This window comes from Tachysurus vachellii, chromosome 15 (assembly GCF_030014155.1).
Source record: "Tachysurus vachellii isolate PV-2020 chromosome 15, HZAU_Pvac_v1, whole genome shotgun sequence".
Taxonomy (NCBI): domain Eukaryota; kingdom Metazoa; phylum Chordata; class Actinopteri; order Siluriformes; family Bagridae; genus Tachysurus; species Tachysurus vachellii.
Window position 1 is genome coordinate 9,619,078 of NC_083474.1, and position 22,671 is coordinate 9,641,748.

Sequence of the window (22,671 nt, forward strand, 5' to 3'; positions counted from 1 at the left end):
AATGTGAGACAGTATGTGCAAAGAGCAAAAAAAAAAAAAAAAACCAACTATAAAATATTGCATTTCATTAAGATAAAATACCTAACAACTGTTGTGATCATAATGACTGTGATGCTCACACTGAACATCCTGTCAGTGCTTCAGTCCAGTTTGAGTTTATAGCTTAACATTTTGGAAGGGTAATCGTTTCTACAATTTAATAACACCAAAGGTTCTCTGTTGAGGTTCTTCTCATGTTCCACATATAATCTCAGTGAGACTCTCCTTGTTCTTCATGCATCTGGCTTTATTTCTCATCTGGTATTTAAACCTACACACAAATTTCTGTAAAGCTGAGCTGAAATAGTTTTTGCCACTATTTAAGACTACCAGCATCGAACTACTTATCTTACTATCTTAGCTATTAGTGAAGTTTATAGTATAAAATATAGTATAAAGAACAAACAGTTACGGTATATAATTTCAACAAGATAGGCATTAATATATATTCGGAATGATGCATGAATTCATGTATTTGTCAATGCGCATGTGTTTATATGAAATTATTGAAATATATTAAGTTTAAGGTAAGAAATCCATACAACATTACCATTTAACTCAACAGCCTAAAAGACACATGGGCACAGACTCTGTTTTGGGGGAGAAAGAAAACGAATCATTTGGCAGTAAGAACCGATTCATATCGAACTGACGTATATGATCTGACTCACTCACCCAAAAGGGTCCTCGTTTGCATTTCTTCTACTCAAACGGTTCTGCTGGACTACGAGGAATCAACATCTTGATTGTTAATTATCGTGTTGTTATTATTAGCCTTTAACTTGTTATTGACTGTTAATTCAATGATTCGCTTTAACGCATACGTCATCATTATGCGTCCGTTTGAACGAGACCAAGCGGGAGAATTTGTCGCATTGAATGGGCAGCGATAGCCTTTTTTTTACCTGAGTATCAGAAGCATTCAGGCATATTTTTGAAATGATTGATACAATCGAAAAAGACGACAATATCATAAGCGAGGAAGAGGCAGCCCAGTATGACCGACAGATTCGGCTCTGGGGTCTGGATGCACAAAAAAGGTTTGAGATCTGCTAGCTAATCGGCTAACGTGCTAACAATTAAACACAACAAACTTTGTTTATATATGTGATATCTCTGTGCTGCTATGAACTCTTTTCCTAAATGTACCTTTTTACAAAATCACTAATTAATTATCCATATTCGGCTGAGCCTTAAAACCACCATAATATCAATTGTTTATTATTTTTAGTTATTTATTAGTTATTATCTATTATTACTTACTAACAGTTAAGTAGTATAAAGCATTCTTATTTGTTGTTAGAGTACAATTCATTTTAACAAGAGCACTGGTCTGTTAATGTTGCACCCAGGAGTAAACTAACATGCAATAAAGCATATACAGGATACATAATTTATTTATGCTGTTTTAAAAAAAAAGTTTTTTTTTTTTGCTAATACATAAATGAAAGAATGCATGTGTAACAGCTAGTAAACATGGAGGTTATGTCTCAGGCTGAGGGGTTCTCGAGTGCTGCTCGTTGGACTCAGAGGACTGGGTGCTGAAGTGGCAAAGAACCTTATTTTAGCTGGAGTGAAAGCACTCACTCTTCTGGACCACGAACAAGTATGCTATTCATCGTCAAAAACACCTCCTACTTATTGGAAGAATTTAATTCTGGGATCTTATTGTAATAAGTAATACCGGATCCAGCCAAGTACTAATCATGACATTCATGTTCAGGTTACTGAGGAATCGAGACGAGCTCAGTTCCTCATACCAGTGGACGCAGATGGTCAGAATCAGGCCCAGGCTTCTCTGGAACGAGCCCAGTTCCTCAATCCAATGGTAGAAGTAAAGGCTGACACAGATCAAGTAGAAAGCAAGCCAGATGACTTCTTTCTTCAGTTTGATGCAGTAAGTGTCTGAAAGAACAGTCCGCATTGCTCAGTTTGCATAATGACAAAGGTGTTTATTATTAGTGGTACTTTCAATAGTATTTAATTCTTTTAAAAAAAAACAAAACGGTCTGTACGTAACTAAAACCTTGTTCAGTGTTTGTTACATTATCGCGATGACTGTTAAGGGTCTACTGTTATAGATAAATATTCAGTCAGTCCATCATGGATTTCATGGATTTTTTTTTGTGATTGCTGTGGCCAAAAAAGCTTGAGATTGCTTTTATCAAAATATGCTGAGCAACTTCTTTTCTTGCCAAAAATTGCCTGAATTGATGAAATATTGCGTTTTTCTACCAGAGAAGACATAATTACTTTCTATTATTCACGTTTGATGCAAATGATTCGAAAAGGTCTTTTGCTGAATGCATTATGGTGTCAGAAGTTTGAATCCTGATGATACTCACAATCTCCTGATGACAGGGCAAATGCTTTTCAGAGGCTTTGACACACTACTTTTTATCATTTTATAGCATTGCTCAAAAAATCCAGAGCTTGTCAAGCAGGAAAGCTATTCACTGTCATAAAAGAGAGAGTTTTATTTGGAAGTAATCTCACTGAATTTTACATTGACACTGGAGATTCCATCCATAAATGCACAAAATTCAGACTGTGATGGAGTTACAATAATAAAAAAAATATAAATCCATGATTCGAATTGTTTGTCTTGCTATTGTAGGAAATTATTTAATTAGCCTTCTGAACATCCAGGTTTGAAAATTCAACAGCACTCTGGTAAACTTGTAATGTAAAGTATCGTCTAGTAGGTAATACTAGGTTCATAACAATATAAGCAAGACTTCATTTTATATTTCTTTGCTCTGCTGAGGGAAGTACGGAGGACTGATTAGAATCATAAGCAAAGCTTTTATTTCCTGTTTTCTTGATGGCCAGTAGATGGTGTATAAAAGCCATATTACTGTTGCTCATGGTAAAAGATGCTTTGGTATTGCATAAACAACAAAAAATTCACAATGTTTTCTGTTGAATCAGAATTATAAGACATTAAACCTCACATATAAATTTGTTCTGCACTGTATTGTCTGGTGATGTAAATTTATAAGAGAAAAAGAGAATCATGGCTGTTTTTTTTTTTTTTTTTATCATTTGTGTTAACTGGAGACAATAAGCAGCTCCATTATTAATGTCAAAGTATGGACAAATAACACTGCCCATTCCTATGAGGATCGTCATTGTTTTGCTTAGAAACCGGACCTTAGACCATTGTTGTTTATCAGCGAATCTGTCAGCATATGAATGTTCAAAGCTCAGATGATCTGCCTCCCAGCCTGTCTACGTTTGTGAGGCTGGGAGTTCTCCCAGTGGGAGTACTAGTGAGAGTTTATAAGGAGGGGAAGAGGAGTGTTGTGAGGAGGGGGTTCATTAGACAGTGCCGCTCTTTTATCTGTTTCCACTGATATTTCAAAGTGATATATGAGGGGGAAAAAGCTGGCATGCTTGAGAGAGTGTTTTGGCTGCATGGCTCTTGCTGTACATCAATGATACTATGATTGGCAGCTTTTACTCAAGGGATACCTTGTCCATGTTGAAGAACTCAGTTTGTTCTTTTGGTGAGCAAGAATACTAGTTCATATGCTACTTCCTTATTCTTATAATGACTAGTGTAGCAAATCAGTTTCACTGTTTTTGATGATGTTTACTCAAAAATCATGACAGCTTGCTGAGCCGGTCGTGTCATATCAATATCCCCTTCTTTTCACCTTTTAACTTCACTAGAAATTGTTTCTTCATTACATCATACTAAAGAGGAGGAAATACCAGTTTTATTTGTTGACAAAAAACCTTCATGATTAGACAGTGGCAGAACATGATGGAGCAACTCAATGTCCTCAATGCTCCTAGGTCATGTAGTTCTTTTCTAGGAAGTGCTGTCAATATTCATTGTTGGATTACATAATGTTGTTAGAACATTTTGGAATCTTTGCAGATTCAACGTTCTTGTCCAACGTTCGTGTCCATCGCTTATCAGTTAATGAGTGCTGTGCCGATGTTCTCGCGAGTGATGTAAATGACAATTGCATGGCTGTAAACAACCTTCAGTCTCAACCGATAAAATGACGATTAGGCATGTTCTTGTAGGAGCCACCCAGTGTCTTCAACCTGGCACGGCGTATATCAATATCCAAACAGTAAGAAAATTGTTGGGTATTTCATGTAAACAGGCTTATCATCAATACAGAATGGGAGGGTACAAGGGTTGGTGTCTTGGATAAGATGGACCAAGCTTGCTGGTTAGATATTCATAATACTAGAAACATTTGGCCTGCTGGGAAAACAGTCAAATATTGAAAATTATAAAATGCAAAACATTATGAAAACTATTTCTAATTAGTTAGTTGTTTGTGTCTGTCTCAGTCAAGTTAATGTTGGTGAAAATGTTGAAATTCATGTTACTCTCCCTCACTGCATTTATATCCAAATCTAATTATAGAAAAGCAACATCACTGCCTCTATCTGTGCTTTTCTGATCACTGCCTCTATCTGTGCTTTTCTGATCACTGCCTCTATCTGTGCTTTTCTGATCACTGCCTCTATCTGTGCTTTTCTGATCACTGCCTCTATCTGTGCTTTTCTGATCACTGCCTCTATCTGTGCTTTTCTGATCACTGCCTCTATCTGTGCTTTTCTGATCACTGCCTCTATCTGTGCTTAAATGATGTGATGGCACAGGAATGTCACAGACATGTGACAGATTGTAAATGATTAAAAACCGATTTGCAAACTGAAACGATTTAAGTCCGTTTTGTTTTGAAATGTAAATATCCAGCAACTCGATCAAAGGGGATTTTTATTGATCGAAGTGGTTTTGAATTAGAATTGTATCAGTTTTGAAGCGCCATTCATCTTGTGAGAAATAGATAAGAAATAGAAATAGATAACATATTTTAGAGTTTAGTCTGACTGCTTTTACCATGGTGATGCTAAACTGGCTCTGTACCCAAGATTACCTTTGCAGGAAGTTTGCCAGTGCAACCAAAAACATCACAGTGCTAAAATACAATTGTTTTCCTAAAATAGAAATCTAAAGGTAAATTAGTACCATAAAAATGCAACTTTTTTTTCTGGATTCAGGCTGATGGGTTTTCCACAACCTCCACACATCTTAGAATAGAATCTTTGAACCTTATATATTTTTTTGTTTTTTGTTTTGTAGAGTAGATATTTGAAATGTCGATCCGACTCACAATCTGTAATCCAGACAAAAACCTGATAAAGATGTCTGAATTTTGGCATTCTGTTTGAAAGTTGCTGTCATTCACATACATTTAACACATTCCTGGCGGAGACGCGGATTTCACAGTCGAAATGAACACTGAAATAATTCCCAGAGAAAGTTTTATATATATTTTTTTATTCTTTCTTTTACTCCCAGGTGTGTCTGACAAGATGCTCTAGAGACCTGATGGTGCGTGTGGACCAGCTTTGTGTAGCCAGAAGCATTAAAGTCTTCTGTGGTGATGTCTTCGGTTACCATGGATACATGTTCTCTGACCTGGGCTTGGAGTATCATTATGTGGAGTATGATGCTCTTTATTATCTGATAGTGACTGAAATCAGTAACTGAAATAATTTTGTGTATAGTAGAATTAAGGTGTCTTTGTTTTGCTCAGAGAAAAGCCAAAGGTTGTGAAGTCATCAGAAAAGGCTAATGATGGCCCTGAAGTGAAGAAACCTAAAATTGATCCGAATGAGACTACCATGGTGAAGAAGGTGTGTTATCACGATTGTCTCCTGTTGCGTAAAAAAATTGAAAGTTATTAATAATTTCAAGATCTGTAACATCTTATTTCTTTTTAATTGCAGACAGCAAGTTTCTGCTCTCTGAAAGAGTCTCTAGAGGTTGACTGGACGACTGAGGAGGCCAAACGCAATCTCAAGCGCACAACACCAGATTACTTCTTACTACAAGGTTCTCACTATCTATAAATCCACACATAGAGACTTTACAAGAACAGTATGAAAACAGACAAAAGTTTATTTCTTGTCATGGTCTTTCATGTAAACAATGGGTCTTGTTTATCAATCTTTTAGCTCTGGGGCTTTTTCCATAGGTAAAAAAAAAAACAAACAGATTTTCTTCGTGCTCATATGCATATGTTCAATGTCAATCATATGCAAATGACTAAAAAAAAACTAAGACTAAGATTGATTAACATTTATTGGCACATACAAATGTATAAATAGCAAAAATAAAATAAGTGCTCTGGTATTTATGAAAATCTCATAAATATGAAACTAACTGAATGTAAGTCTCGATTTAATCAACCTTAAATCATAGACAGCCCCCTCCAAAAATATTGGAATGACACGGACTGTTTATTTGTTTTGAGGTTGAGATCAAAAGATGATTGAGTTTTTAAGCTTTAATTCAGTGGTATTTATATGTATTAGATGTGTTAAACGTCAGAGAATATTGCAGGTTTCCTGACCACCCAATGTTTATATGGGTAGAATTATCGGAACAGATAAGGCTTTGAGGAAAATTAGAGTACACCACTTAATATTTAGTTGATTGCAGTAACTGCATCAAGCCTGTGGCTCATAAACCTCAACAATGTGTTAAGCCTTTCTGAAGTTTTATCCACAGCATCTTTCAGTTGTTGTTTGTTTTGGAACCGTGAAATGCAAGCGCAATTAGTTTAAAGTCAACATTAATTTTGCATGTTATTGACAATTCTATTTTTTCTAAATAATAATAATAATAAAATATATGGGGATTATAATGAAATGCTGCTTAAAGCATTATTTTGATAATGTGTCCAGTGAATATTTTTGATCCTTCTGGAATGCATCAATCTTTGATAAATTATTATTAGATAACTATATAACTAATGTTGGTACTTCGGTTTCCTCCCCCAGTCCAAAGACATGCATGTTAGGTTGATTGGCATCTCTGGAAAATTGTCCGTAGTGTGTGATTGCGTGAGTGAATGAGAGTGTGTGTGTGCCCTGCGATGGGTTGGCACTCCGTCCAGGGTGTATCCTGCCTTGATGCCCGATGACGCCTGAGATAGGCACAGGCTCCCCGTGACCCGAGGTAGTTCGATAAGCGGTAGAAGATGAGTGAGTGAATGAGTAATATTGTCAATTGTAAATAGCAGTTTCTTTGTTTTGCTTTTTCTTTAACATATCACTACTTGGAGATAGAAGATTGAAAACTTTCCTGAAAGTGTCTGGTTCAATAATTATAATCATTTGTGAAAGAATCTTTTCCAGTAGCTCTATATTTTTCAATGGTTTTTAAGTGTTTCCAGGGCACATGGATTAGAAATAAACTTTCAGTGTAGACCAGGCCTACTTCTGATTTAAATCTGAATGTGAAAAGAGATGCATATATTTATAGCACTAAACACATGCATATATTGTCATTATCTTACACCCCTAGAGTATCCATATTAAACTCCACCCAGCAACCTACAAGAAACCATCAATTCATGTTAATGTTCATTTTTTTTCCTGAATTGAAAGCAACTTTAAAAGCTTTTAAATCTAAAACTTTTTTGGAGTTGTTTTCTAGCTCAGTGGTGCATTACTTGCAGAAAATGATTTTGCCTAGAAATTAAATGTAAGCAGCTTTTTTAAAACATTTCTCTGTATTAGCTGAGTTCACCAACCTCTAATAATAGAAACCGTCAAAATAATGCTAAATGTGTGGTTACGCTGTGCTGGCTTCATTGACAACACTGTCTGCTTTGAATCTTTTTATATATGCTCACCTGGCATTCTCAAAGCGGACAGATCATTTTTCATCACAGGTTGTCCATGACCAGTCATGTGCAGTGACTTTAAAACTGAAAACAGTGGCCGCCTTTCTTAAAGCACAGATCACTAAAAAAAGCTTGAGTGCTCCAGTGTTTCACATATACTGATGGAAACAAAAACAAACCCTATTTGTGTGTTGAAGCATTTAAAGGTTAGCACATAAAGTACATTAGAGCATGTATAAATGGTATGTAACGGCTCAGCTAGTTTTGAGGAAGAACTGTTTCCTCCATGTTATCTCACTGATTTATCTGAGGTTATGTCAGCTCTCTGATGGGGTTCTGAGACAGATGGTGTGCCACTGATTTGAATCTTTTCTACCCCTTAAGCAAAGTCTGATGTAATTTCACAATGCAATGTGGAATAGAAAGCAACAGCTGAATTGGTGTAAATCTTATACTGTTTTAGATTTAATATGAATTAGTCTTATTTATTATACCATCCTATGTTTAAAATGTGTTAGTCTAATTTAGGTAATACTTTTGAAAAGTAAGAAAAAGATAGCTTAGAAACAGAAATAGTCATAGAAATATATGAATGAGAAGAAACAACTCTGAGCTTTTTTTTTTTTTATTCCTGAGTTTTATGAGTCAGTATTTAACTTTATCCAAATTGCAAATTGAACAATATTAGAAGGACAAAGAAGAATAATTATAAAACAACTATGGATGGATTTGAAATTAGTCATTTAGTGGCAATTTTAGTGGTTTTAGCTTGAAAATTGTAGCAGTAATAATCAGACAATTGAAATGCACTGGGAAGTGTGTAAACAAACGTACGTGTTTGCTTTGTTTATTGTTATTGTTTGTTATTTTTGGCCAGAACAGTATGTAATACAACTAGAATGAAATGAAGATGAAATCCAATAAGTAGGTTTGGCCAATCTGGTTGTAGTGGTTCTGGCTTTATTCATGGTGTTTTTGTTCTGAATATTCACCTAGTTAATTTGTGTCAGAAAGGAATTTAAATAGAGATGTAAGATAAATTTAAAAGGGCAGAGTGTCAAGCTTTTGGCACATCTGACTGGAAACATATTAGTACATCTATCTGGAAACATTTCATGGAGATGTGTCTAAATGAAATAATGTTTCCTTGCCTCATGATGGTATTTGTGGTTGACTTTGTGCCTGGTGGAAAGTCAGTGTGCTTCAGCTGATGGTGTGGTGAGTGGGTGGTCAGAAAGTCTCAGTTTCAGTGTTTGGCAATATTTAATGGATGAGCGATTACATAATACCCGCCAAAGTTCCTTAAGCATTCATGTTTAAATTTGTTCTCCTTTTTAGAATTATTTATTTATTTTATTTTATTTTTAATCTACAAGTGAAATAGGCCGGTTTAAGCTTTTAACAAAATCACAACCTTCCGCTTTACAAACGAACTCAAAAATTGCACATCATTTCTCTGTTGTTCTCCTGGCAGCTCTTCTCACTAAACCTTTCTCTTTCTCATCCAGTATTACTGAAATTCCGCACAGATAAAGGTCGGGACCCTCATCCAGGTAGCTTTGCTGAGGACTCTCAGCTGCTCCTGCAGATCAGAGATGATCTCCTAGAGGCTATTGGGGTGAATCCGGAGCTGCTGCCTGACAACTTTGTCAGGTCCTAACACTTCAACTGTCTAATAATTATTTTATCTCATAGCTGTTTGAGTCATGAGAATAACATTAGTTTATATGCGTTGTCTTTACAGCTACTGTTTCTCTGAGATGGCTCCAGTGTGTGCTGTGGTGGGAGGAGTTCTTGGTCAGGAAATAGTCAAGGTAGGACCTCACACTTACCTTCATTTTTTTTATTTAATCAGCTAAGTATAGATAAATCTGTTCATAAATAGAGCATACAGAAATTCCCTGTCTTAGTTTAGTTTTATTTTTGGTGTATGATCTCACGTCAGATCAGGGTGTGTGTAACCTTTTAGCAATGTTTATTGTCATTTATTATAATATGTTTATAACAACACGAGTATGCCTCCCCCACCAGGTCGTTAATGCGTCCATCCCAGCTTCTCCTGATATCTCAAGAACAAGTGGTTAAATGTTTTTAGGATTCCTATGGGAGTATCAGTGTAACCAGCAGATATGGTGATTAGATTTTAGAATTGATCCATAACAGGTTTAAGGTCACAGCAAGGTCAGGTTTGTGAAAGAGTTTTTGTTAAAAAGCTTACTTCCTGCTTGAATGGGATTAAAGGGTAGTTCACAAATCCAAATTAATAATAAGTACTAGACCATTTGCCAGTAGAAATATTCTCGTCAATGCCATCAGTGTTGACATTTACTTGGTTTCATTTTATTGCAAGTCATTTGAAGTTTTTTTCCTTTTCAAAAAGGAAAAGGCTTTTTGCAGACATAAGCAGCTCAGTAACAGTAAAATCTTCCCTGCCCAGTTTCCTTGTTATCCTCTTGAATAACTGAATGTTTCCTTTTATAGGCTCACTACAACATCACCTGCATTAATATATATGAGGGTAATTCGGGTGTGTCATAGACATGACATGTAAATAAGGGTTAGTGGGTGATCATGTTTAGTGAAGGATGAACTCAATCGACTCATTTACGTTTGCCTGCGTTCAGTTTTAAAAAGTTTAAATTTTCACTGATCCTTTAACACTGCAGCTAATTGGAAATAGGTTATCACCATAAAAACCCCTATACATTGGAACTTTCATGAGCCGTGAAGGTGGTTTTCCTGATAATGGTCTGTTTCAGGCATATGGCATCTGCCTTCCCCATTGGAATCTGGCAGTATATGGAAAACCTTTTAGCTGCCGACACTTTTTAAATGCCAGAATGGAAAAGGTAACATTCCGGTCAGTGGAATCCAATTCCTCTTAGAAATCTTGGCATAAAATCTATATATGGTTTAAAATTGTCCTTGAAACCCCACCTACAATTGTTCAAGTTTGTGGTTGTGTTAAATCCAGATACAGTTTGTGTTTACACAGAAGGCTGGTAAAGGACTGAGTCAGATTAGTGATGTAATGTAAAGATGTATGTTCCTGATTAAGGTTGACCTCATCATACATTCTATAATTTGCTGGAGTCAGTTAGAGAAGCCTAGTGGAGCGTGTGAGTACGGTGGATACAGTGCTGGCTGGGCAAGCCTTTGCACCCACATGGTGGTGTGGAGAGAAGCCAGGCTGTCTCGCCATCTCTTTGCATGATGAAACAGGCTGTAACTCACACATGGTCTTTTGCTGTCCCTCATACATCAACCACAAGTACTGCAGAAAAGAACAGTTGCCAATGCTTAACTCTGAAAAGCTATTAGCAGACATACCACACTGATGCTGATGCCAATTTGTCATGTTGGCTGTGTGTGTAAAAACAGGCGCTGTCCCAGAGAGATGCCCCGCACAGGAACTTCTTCTTTTTTGATGGCCTGAAGGGTAACGGCATAGTGGAGTACTTTGGAGGAAAATGATCGTCTAGAAGATCAAGGACATGTGGACAAAATGTAGGCACTCAAAACATCATGGAAAGACCTCTTGCGTGCTGAAAAAATAAATGTTTTGAACAATAAGCACTCCTTTTTAAGGAGCTCAGGCAATGTTATTATTCTTTGTGAGTTTATACTCTCTGTAGGAATACACACATGTTTTTCTCCCTGAAATTAGGACAAGTTAGTGAAGTTCCAAGGCAAATGCTGTTATTTCCCATTTTGTATTGAAAAGACTCAAATAAATACATTTCTTTTGGAATACATGGGCAGTGTATGTATTTCTGTAAGAAAAAATAACCTTTAGCTGTTTTATTATCTGGTCATTCTTGTGTGTAATATTTCAACTGAAGGAAATATAGCTTTCGTTTGTCTATATAGAGAATATCTTGCTGATTATACAAAGAAATTGTGCTGTTTGGCAGATGCCATTGAAAAGAGAAAAGTGAGAAATTAAAGCCAAGGTGAGTGCAAGTTTATGTATCAAGAAGACCATCTGTGCTTGGGTAACTCATTTATGACCTTGGCTGAGATATATGCAATGACCTAGTTTAGCATACTGGGTGACTCAGCAGCATTAGAGAAACAATAAATGTTTTGATCTGGAAGGTCCCTCAACTAGAGTGTCTGGTCTGCTGGAATTCCAGACAACTTGTTTAAACCAGCACAATTGTCAGCTGTTAGCAATTGCCAGCTATGCTAGGAACATGCAAAGTAAATGATTTAGAAGCTAGATTGACAAGAACTGAGTTTTAAACACCAGAAACCAAGCCAACAGGTTGTGTCTCACTCTGGAAAACACTGGAACAGGATACACTGGAACAGGATACACCAGTTAGACAGGTGCTGAGGAGGCATGGCGTCAATACACAACTCTTTCTTTTGTCTTTACACAGACACAACAATTAATGAAATTATAGGTATTGCTGATGGGTCAAACTCTGTCATGTGCTAACATCTCTTATTTTCTGCACACTGGACTTTGATCTGTTTAGTCTGGAGCAGTGACATTGGAGTAGATATGATGGCTATGAACTGCTCTTTGTACTGTAGGATAGATGCTGATGAGCTCATTGCATTCTGGTGCGTGGCAACTACTAACAACAGATAAATAAACATGAGGTTCTTTTTCTTTGGTGAAAGGACACATGGAAAGGGGAAAGTCAAGACCATAGGGGACACTGGTTATGATGTGCTTTTCCCCAGTTAAAGGAAGGCAAGATTAATTACCAACATAGCCCCTTAACAGCAACCTTGATGGTCCCCTTCCCGTGTGGTGCTCATTGCTCCCTACTGTCCATTTCCCCTGGCTTTTAGCAAAACAGCCAATCATTTCCCTGTTACCAGACCTAAAGTAAGGAAAGCTACCTCTGATTGGCCCAGGTAGAGCATGGTAATTCTGTTTTTCCTCTTTCAATTTCATGTGTAGGCCCAATTATTACTGAACTCATTTGCAGGCAACAAAACAAAGCCCGTATTCTTAGATTGTCACCCTCTTAGCTGTACAGTGCATAAACAAAACAGTAATAGCTAAAAAATGAGTTCACGTATGAGGAAATGAATGCATAAAAACCCACAGACTGGATACTTGACCAGCCATTTGCTTGTGGAGTTAACCTGTTTTTCCTGTTTAAAATATTTGCTTACACTTGTGTCAATAAACACATACAGTATATTATTAATAACAATAGTTTATATACAAGATATTTTTGTTTGCTTTATTGAGCTAGCACACTTGTGATGGTGTAATAACTAAGTCCTACAAGCCAGTGAACCTGATACCGATTGAATGCTAAATTAACTAGTCTAAACTAATTTTGTGTTGTACTACCTATCATTTGATATTAATCATGGTGTTTATTAAGCACATCACTCATAAATATTATCATATTTCTCTTTATTTTAAAAAGTCAAAGGGGGAAAAACATACCAAAAGTCATATAGAAAATTGATAGAAAAAATTCCAAACAGCAAATATACAAGGCTAGAAAATGAGATTGACATGAGCTTGAGCACAGTGTGATGTTCACAGTTCACACTTAAGGCCTTTCCCTCAGGGAGAGTGTGCATCAGAGAATACACCTATCCACAAGAAGCCACACACTGTCCACAGGAAGTGGTTTACACCACTGCTTTACACAGGAAATCATAAGACAGGCAGTCACGAGATTACTGGTACTCGGTATGCTCAGGAATACAGTACAGTACCCACGTGAATAAAGAGGACCAAAAAAGAGAGTGCTAGCAAGGTTTTCACATGGTACACCCACAGACATCGCATATGTGGTTGGTTAGATACACGCCTATGAACTCTTTATTAGAGCAATGGCAACATGCAAGCAATCTAGTGGAAGGCCCCAGAGGTTCATTATTCAAAGACAACGAACCTACATATTGAAACTTGTGTCTTCAAGTAAAAAAAAAGTCTGGCTCAGTTTCTTCCATAATGTTATTGCAGCAAAAATCATGACCATTAATTAAATTACAGAGCAAATACATTTAGCATGCTTTGCTTCTTAATTCTTTGTAGTTTTGTTGTGGGGTGTTGTTACAAAAAAAAAAAAATTGTTGATAAATACAAATACACACAGTATGATTCACAGAGAACTAATCTGTATGTCCACGCTCATTCAATCTAGTTGATCTTTACAAGCCTTGCTTACAGGGCATAAAAATCTTCCTAAACAATTACTAAAAATAACTTTAGATTAGAATTTTTAAAAAAAATTAGTTACATCCTGACTCCTCACTAAGGACCAGGCATAGAAATGAAAAGAGAAATAAATACCTTAACCTTTGACAGGATAAAGATCTATAGTATTTGTAAGGGGAATGTTCACGAACTGAACCTGTTTTAATATCTCGAGGCTATCATATTTCCAAATCTAGTTACTTCTGTGAACATTTAAATAGTTCTTGGATTTAAATTTATTAACCTCCCTGCATTGGTCCAGAAAATGTTCAGGAAAACATAAATCTGACATACAGCTTTCAGACAAAAACAAGGAACTGTTAAGTACTTTAAAGTTTCACCAAAATATACAGGATAAACCGGGATAAGAACAGCCAGTTCCTTTTAACTCTTGCTTGTTGCCATTTTCTCCCAAAAATATTTACATACAAGTTCATTACAAATATTAACACTGCTACCCAGCCATTTGGACAGCCTGTGGTCTGGAGGGGCCACAAGGCTTCTGGCATCAATTCTAGGGCCTCCATTGGAGGTGATCAATCTTTGAAATGAGTGTTGAATGTTGTGTTCCAAAGTATACATGCAGGTGGGAGCACAAAGGCACTGACCCTTTACCCAACCAACCACCCACCCCACCCCACCCCACCCCACCCCACCCCAAACACCGTTCACTGACTGCCCCTGCTAAATCAAGCACATGTAGGTTTTTAAAGGGTGATGTAAGGCACATTCACCACACTGTGATCGCTGAAGAGGAAGCGTGTGGTACTGAAAGGCCTGTCTGTCACCTGAAAATCTCTTATTTTGATAGTCTCATTTATTGGTGCCATATTCCCTGTGCTGTGACGCAGTATTGCACTGTAAGGCAGCTAAGAGCAGGTACAGCATTTCAGTGCCTGAGATACAACCCATCCTTTCAATTAGTGCTTTCTGGAGACCTGGATTTTGGCATTTGTTTTTGAATGCTTGTCATACATAGAAGTGTGTTGACCCTGCATTCACACTAGCTAGGTAAAAGATGCTGATGTTGCTTACAGTTTGTAAAACATGTCCATACAGGTCTGGATAGGCCAGGTAGGTTCTGATAAATGATAGTAGGAGCTAATGCGTAAATTTGCACCTAATGTCACGTTATTTTTATTTAATATTTGTTCTTACTATTTTGTGTTCCAAATATGGTTGAATGGGGAAGAAAGTAGAGGTTTGGAGACAATTAATTGCACATGGCACAAAATTCTTTCAATGAATTTTGGGAGTTTATATTTTACTGGGTAATTGATAATTTGCTTATAATTTATAACGTTTCACATCGAATCTATTTTGTAAATGACAATTTCTGGCTAGTGTAGACACAGGGTTGAGAGTAAAACAAAGTGAATGCAATTTAGTTCATAATTAGAAATGATCTATACTACCTAAACTCACTTTTTGACACATTTGTTGACAGAGTACCAGGCCTTCAGGTTGGTCAAAAAAGAAAAAAAATGTTTTTCCAAAAATTAAACAAGCATCCTCCCGATTGTGCTTCACAGCTTCACAGATCTATAGAGGCACAGATCTCCCCTTAACATGCCCCCACACACTTCAGTCACTTGCTACATGAAACTACTCCCAAAAGAGACAGGAAAAAATAACAATTTACAACACATACAATTCAGAAAACAACACAAAAAACGAGATCAACAAAAAAAAAATCCACAGTGAATTCTGGGCCTGCAGAAATGTCCCCGAGCCAGTGCAGTAGATTAGAAGCTGTGTTGGGGAGCGCCGGCACTCCCCCAGTGCCAAATACCCGTCCGTTTATCTGAGCTGGTAGAGGGTGCTGATGGTGTTGGCCATGAAGGCAACCAGGCCGTGGTACAGGCCATTCCAGTTCTGCCGCTGCGCACCCTCGTTCTAAAAAACATACAGAATGTGATCATGATGTATGAATGAACACAATGTACCTTGAACAGTTTTAATATTAATTACAATCAGAGGTCATGCCAGAGTGATTGCATGGTGTGTAGTTAGCATTTCATTAGTGTGCACTTGCACAAGTTTGTAAACCTCAGCTTAAATTCAAATCATCTGCAAAGGTATTACAAAGCAATTTTAAAGCAAATCCTTTCTCTACTTGAGTGACAGCTAGATATCAACAACAAACAAGTCCTCAACAATCACAAACTTTTCAAACAAAACAGTGATGGAAAAGACGACAACAAAGAGAAAGTGATCATGTGCGTCTGAGTATTAGACGAGCATGTTTGCAAAGCAGTACCTGTCAGACAATGTCTTTTGCTTTTCAACAACTGCTGTGAGTCATCATCTAAAGATAACTCTCAGAGAGGAGAGATGAGGAGTCAGACAGTTAGTAAATAACTGAAAGATTACTTCTATAGTCCCTGAAAAGTGGCACTGAAATCACTAGGGCATGTACGGGGGGGAGAGAATACTGCAGTGTGTAAGTAATTACACAGTGACAGACCAGCACAGAGGTTATGTGAGAACACAGGAGCAGCAGACAGTTAACATGACACAACAGGTCATGAACTGCAACTACATCCCAGTTGCCACAACAGAGTCCTCCCTATCATTATAATGTTAATTGCTCTGCACTTAGTAAACAAGCATATACTCATTTATTCTCCACGTTTCAGATTCTCCAGCTGACAACCTCTAATCTCTAGGCTTTATGAGCAAGCTAAAAAGGTAAGTCTCCTTAACTTTCATTAATAAAGACTTGTGCAACTTCTAATCAACTACAATAATTACTGGTTGTGTTCCAATATCACGTAAACACAAATTCCTAAGCACTTCAAATTCTAGTGCTTATGTATATTTTCTTGAACAACCTGTGAACAGTGCTGATTTGCTTCAGTGTGCTTCCTTTAGGTGTTTTGTTTTGTGTATAAGTGCAGTAGTTTACATGCACCCGCTAATGTCACATGAGTCGTTTGTAGAGAATTCTGTAAAAAAAAAGCTTAAGAATGTATACCAGTATGTGTGTGTTTAGTTGTTGTTTAGACAGGATAAGATAGACTAGTGTGTCAGCAAGGGGAAAAATCATTCTGAACATGTAAGAAGTTAAAGAGTTTTGAGAATGAAAGGAGACAAGAGGTTCATTCTACCTCTATACTACTAGCCCTGTACATACACACCCACATCCAGTCAAAGTTGTTGCTCCGCTGCTTGAGGAAGTACCTATAATTTCTTGACTGGTCCTGAGTAAACAATGTTTGTGTCGTGTGCCGTAAAAGCATCCTGGTATCAGAGTACAGAGGAGCACAAAACAAGCCATGCATGTGATTCCCAAAAGAGCAGGTTCAGCCACGCAGCATACCAGTTTTATTATGTATTGCATTTGTACTGAGAACTGATTGTTTCTGAGATTGTGAAACAGTGCAAGTGAAAGTGTTAAAAAAACAAACAAACAAAAAAAAAAAAAAACTACAGTGCACTGTCTGGGTACATGAATGTGAAGATGACCGACGTGTCAGTGTGCGGGTATCAGTGTGTGTCTACTGAGTACATTTGTGTATTTCTGTGTGTGTACATACAAGGGTGTGTAGGCTGGAGCAGAGTGCGGTGACATCATGTGTGTTTGTCTGAGAGGCGAAGAGAAGGGAGGAGGGGGAGTTGGTTTGCATGGGGGAGGGAGAGATTAGACTGTGTTTACTCCCTGCCTACTCCACAGCTCGACTCCTCACGCGATACGGCAGGGAGATCGAGAGCAACAGAAAGACAGAGGCAGGAAGGAAGGAGAGCGGGAGGGAGGGAGAGCAGGGCAGAAAGAGAGAACAGGAGAGAGCGGGTGCACGAAAGGAGAAGGAAGGCATAAGGTTCAACCACTTCAGGAAATCTGACTCCAGTCACAACACTAGCAATGGTGAATACCACATTGATCCATTTACAAGAAAAGTCACTGGAGGCTACATGCACATACACGCACACACTTGTACATTTTCACAAACACTGTCAGTGACACACATCAAAACCAATCACTGTTACACAAAACAAGGCCAGGGTTGGACTTTATATCACCACAGCTACAGCACACAAACTGGTTCCTTACCCTTCTCTGAAGGTAAACAGCATTCATCTCATCTCCTATGGTTCTCAGCTGGACTGCCACTCTGCCCACCACTTGTTCCTCCCCCACAGACTCCTCTTCAGCCACAGAGCCTCGGCGGCTTGATTGAGCTGAGGAACTACTGCTCTCTGGAAGATGATCGGGCAAGGGCTGCTGCATCCTGCTGGGACAAGACCTCTCCTGCTCTGTCCCTGAAGGATAAACAGAAAAGAAATTATCACTGTCAGAGAGTTCCATCTCATTCCATAAAGACCAGGGAGACTTTGTAAATATGAACAAGGCTCCTCATTCTTTTGGACTTCTGAACGAACATCGGCATACCATACAGATGTTCCATCCGTCTCTAACGCAAAACATTTCTCCAATGGAAAGACATTTTTCCACAGGACACTAACAGGACTTTGCTGACCCAAGTAAACATCCACAGCTTCAACAATCAACCTCTCAAACCTTCATCAATCTTCCCCCCTAGTAAAACAATTTCAACACTCACATCATGATCTGCGTATAATCTAATAATGTGCTTAAGTGCTCAAGTTTAGAAATTGAGTGAATCTTTAATTTAACCATGCATTCTTAATTGAATGACGTCTTGATTTAAAATGTTCTTTACTTTTACTAGCATGCACAAATAGCTCCACATGACGTGGAAATGCATGTGTGTGGGGCTGAGCTCTGCTAATCCTTCAAGCAGGTGACTGAACAGAGCGAGTAACACTGGGAGAACAGTGGTGTTCTGGCTTGTTGCCAGGGTAACTGTAAGCCCATGCAGCCTGAGATGAAATGCAGCCATTGGTGGACAGGAACAAGGGCCGGGCTGTGATTGGATGGACAGTGTGTGTGTGTGTGTGTGTTAGGGGGGCAGGCCAAAAGCCTGCAGCTTTTATAAAGGAGGTGCCAAAACAAACAGCACCGAAGGGTTCAGCTGAGGCTACAAAAGCAATGACGATCTGTGGAAATTTTGGGAAGATTTAGTAAATAATGAGTGTCTGACCAAAACAATTCAAGACCGCTGCTCAGTGCGGCATGAGCATTCTGATACTGTATGTTGGGTTGTGCTCAGCAGGAAGCCACTTACCCCGGGACAAGTTGCAACATGTCCTTTTTTCTAATGCATGACCACAGAGGGGCAAAAACCACTTGAACATGAACCATGGTCATTGTCACGAACAAATGAAATGCTTTTTTTTCTGCATTTTCTTAAGCCTTGGGGGTCAAACACGGTCAAGCATGCTGTAAAGTCACACTGCTGGTGAAGTGTACAGAATAAAGGATAAAATACCTGAGCTGTCTCTGAGTGGACCTTCCTGTTGGGGGGAACTGGCCACGCTCACAGCGTCCTGTGTGAAGATAATGGGCGCTGGTACAGTGCTGGTCTGAGTAGCCACAGTTCTGCATCTTCTGGACTGCTGTGTGCCTCCGGCGTTCCAGGGATCCCGACGCAACACCTCCATCCTGCAGGTCTGCGGCTGTGCAGAGCTCCGACTGTCCACTCTGCTGTCCGGCTGTGGCCGGGCCATGACAAAACAGTGGCTGTAGCGAGAAGAGGGGGGAAAAAACAACAGCTTAAGGGCAATTCCATATGGAGCCATTGCTGTGGATTTATGCACAATCCGTTAGCAAACACTTCAGCTGGGATCACTTCAGATGCGTTCCTAGATGCTGCCTGTATACGTTTTACATTTATGGCATTCGGCATAGTCTGTATAACGTGTGCAATAACTTGACATTAAAAAGGAGTTGTTTTGCCTTGGATTGTGTGGCATTCACTATAAATAGGTGGCTGCAAAACAAAGTATATAAAATGTATAGTATAAGGAGTAACACATGATCAGGATCCCTTTCAAAGCTTGTATTGTTTTCAGGGGAGCTCATCTCTCTATTGGGGTTTTTCCTGCTCTTCAAAGACCAAGGTACAACTAACCCGTTTAAAAAGCAAACAAAACAAAACAAAAATAACATTTTTTACATTAGAGATAATTTTTGTAATTTTTTTTTTTTTCCAGAAAATTATTTAGTTGGATTAACAAAACAAAAAATTTGTTCACTTCTCCTGTCTCTGGACCATTAAATGTTTACAAACGTTTTAAAGAACACAAGAAACGAACGAATCGTCAATTTATTTTCAAAAACATCGTGTGTGTGTGTGTGTGTGTGTGTGTGTGTGTTTTATATATTTTTCTCTCTCTTTTGGCTGACGACCTCTAGGGGGCGCGAGCGAGCGGCGCGCGTGCATGTTTGTAAACAAATCCGTGCAGGTTAGCGGTAATCAAGCAGCGCGCGCGCTTTCTCAACTCCAGCACAACACGTTTACACGCGCCAAAAAAAAGTGAAATCTGCAACAAGATATTTCCAAGTTGCAACACCGCCTGAGATTTTTTTTTATCAGATTTCCGTTTGGCTAATATTGCCGATATGGAAAATACACTAACTTAAAAAAAAAGTGTGAGACATTTACACCAATATTTACACCAAGTGGATACACGCGTTCACGACCGGTGCCGTTTTCGAAACGTGTTAAAAATCGCGTGATCGGATTTTTACGGAGCTGTTGGGATTATTGCGTAATGCGCGCGCGCGTACCAGCGTCTGTGCGTGCGTGCGCTCTCGCGACAGAGGATGCCGCACGCACGCACGCACGCACGCACGCGGTGACAACGCAGACTTTGTTATTGTTATTATTGGCTTTTTTTATAGCAGAAACGACACGGAGACGGTATTACGAGTATGTGACACGTCACAAGGTTAATAAACCAGTGAGCTCTAACACACCGACACGTGAGCACGTGAAAGGACATGCACAATTAAACAAATAAATTAATAAACAAACAAATAAATAAATAAATAACATCCCTATCATTCCTACCTGTAGAGTAGAAGTGTTGTTGTTTGGGGACGTGTAGATATTGTGTGTATATTGCGGCGTGTTGATAGGACACACGGTGTTTTGATGCTCAGTACCCGGCGTTCTTCCTGCGCCACATGCACGTTATTCCTGGTCTGATCTCGCGCTTCGCTCGAGTCACAAAGTAAATCCGTTCATGACGCGTGATTATTCCTCGGTGATGTCGGTGGTCCCTTGTTGACACCGTGTGTCAGCGCGGACGTGGAGCTTCGGTAATGACAGCGGCTCGCGCTTTACTGTTGCGACGTGCTCGCTTTGGGCCACGCCCTCTTTTTTTCTGCGTGTTCCTTAACAAGCCCCGACATGCTCGTCAACACCGACACCGCGACATGCTGACTGTTTCCCGCCCATACAAACACCCCCTCCTGCGCCACCATTGGCTAGAAGTTCACCGTTACGCTCACACGGTCCAATCGGAGGGCCGCCTTCACCGACCCCAATCCCAACGAAGAGGTGGGATTAGATTAGTAGTAGATTAGAAAACAAAACAACGCACGCGGCAGCTTTCGACTCTGTTTTAACCCTCCTTCTGTTTTCTTTTTCTTTTTTTCTGTATCTGAACTTGTCTCTGTGCGAACATACACTAATAGTTAGGAGTTTTTAACAGGAGATGATTCTCACACCCTAATGAGACAGTGCAGGATTTTACCATAAAACATTAGATCTGCATCACTGAAGTAAATAAATGGGGATGTGGTAGCCTAGTAGTTAAGGTGTTGGACCTCTGATCTGAAGGTCATGAGTTCAACTCCCAGGGGCTGCCACTGCTGGGCCCCTGAGCAAGGCCCTTAACCCTTAATTTCTCAGGTGTATAAAACGTATGTCGGTCTGGATAAGGGTGTCTGCTAAATGCTAGAAATGTAAAATAAAGCCATTTAATCTTGTTAAAATTCACTACACGTTTCATTATTGAACACTTCACTCACTCACTCATTCATTTTCTACCGCTTATCCGAACTACCTCGGGTCACGGGGAGCCTGTGTCTATCTCAGGCGTCATCGGGCATCAAGGCAGAATGCACCCTGGACGGAGTGCCAACCCATCGCAGGGCACACACACTCTCGTTCACTCACACAATCACACACTATGGACAATTTTCCAGAGATGCCAATCAACCTACCATGCATGTCTTTGGACCGGGGGAGGAAACCGGGGTACCCGGAGGAAACCCCCGAGGCACGGGGAGAACATGCAAACTCCACACACACAAGGCTGAGGCGGGAATCAAACCCCCAACCCTGGAGGTGTGAGGTGAACGTGCCAACCAGAGCACATCCTGCGAACACAGGTCAGGGTTAAAATAAATCTGGTGCCTATGCCAGGAAAACTAGATGACAGGTGAGGATACACCCTGGATGTGCACCGTGTCCACATACATTTACACACTCATTCACAACTAATGTAGATTCAATTTTATGCAGACAGCTTACCAACAGGCATGTTTTTGAGAGAAAACCAGAAAACCCAGAGGAAACCAGCACAAACATGTGAAACTCTACCCATACAATAAGAAGAACGGAGAGTGAATATCACAAGAGAGAGGATCCAAAAACTGCTAAGAGGATATGAAAGAGACTGGAGGCACTCAAAGAGGAAAGAGTGGGCATATGAAGTGTGAATTGACTTCAGATTTTTATATCGTCTTTAGAATCGGAAATGCAAACATATTGTTTGTTTTCACTATTAATATTTTCTGCATATACCATGTAACCATTTTTATTACCATTTTTTAATGAGCACTTAGTAACCTTGTCCTATGTGAGTCGAAAAGTTTGTACTCAGTGTGATACATGGAGCCAGCTGGAA

The 22,671-nt window shown here is 39.0% G+C and overlaps 2 protein-coding genes across 2 annotated transcripts; one reads left to right on the top strand and one right to left on the bottom strand.

Moving 5' to 3' along the window:
* The first annotated feature begins 747 nt into the window (after positions 1-747).
* On the top strand, positions 748-11,459 carry sae1 (SUMO1 activating enzyme subunit 1). Its single transcript, XM_060888463.1, has 9 exons — positions 748-1,079; positions 1,534-1,645; positions 1,763-1,936; positions 5,372-5,517; positions 5,610-5,709; positions 5,803-5,908; positions 9,215-9,359; positions 9,451-9,520; positions 11,088-11,459. The coding sequence occupies exons 1-9, from the start codon at positions 979-981 to the stop codon at positions 11,178-11,180; spliced, it is 1,047 nt and encodes a 348-aa protein (XP_060744446.1). The 5' UTR covers positions 748-978; the 3' UTR covers positions 11,181-11,459.
* Positions 11,460-13,075: 1,616 nt separating this feature from the next.
* bbc3 (BCL2 binding component 3) lies at positions 13,076-21,163 on the bottom strand. Its single transcript, XM_060887902.1, has 4 exons — positions 20,826-21,163; positions 19,242-19,492; positions 17,942-18,150; positions 13,076-15,783 (listed from the first exon to the last, which is right to left on the bottom strand). Exons 2-4 carry the CDS (start codon positions 19,477-19,479, stop codon positions 15,688-15,690), a joined length of 543 nt encoding a protein of 180 aa, XP_060743885.1. The 5' UTR covers positions 19,480-19,492; positions 20,826-21,163; the 3' UTR covers positions 13,076-15,687.
* Between the last annotated feature and the right edge of the window lie 1,508 nt (positions 21,164-22,671).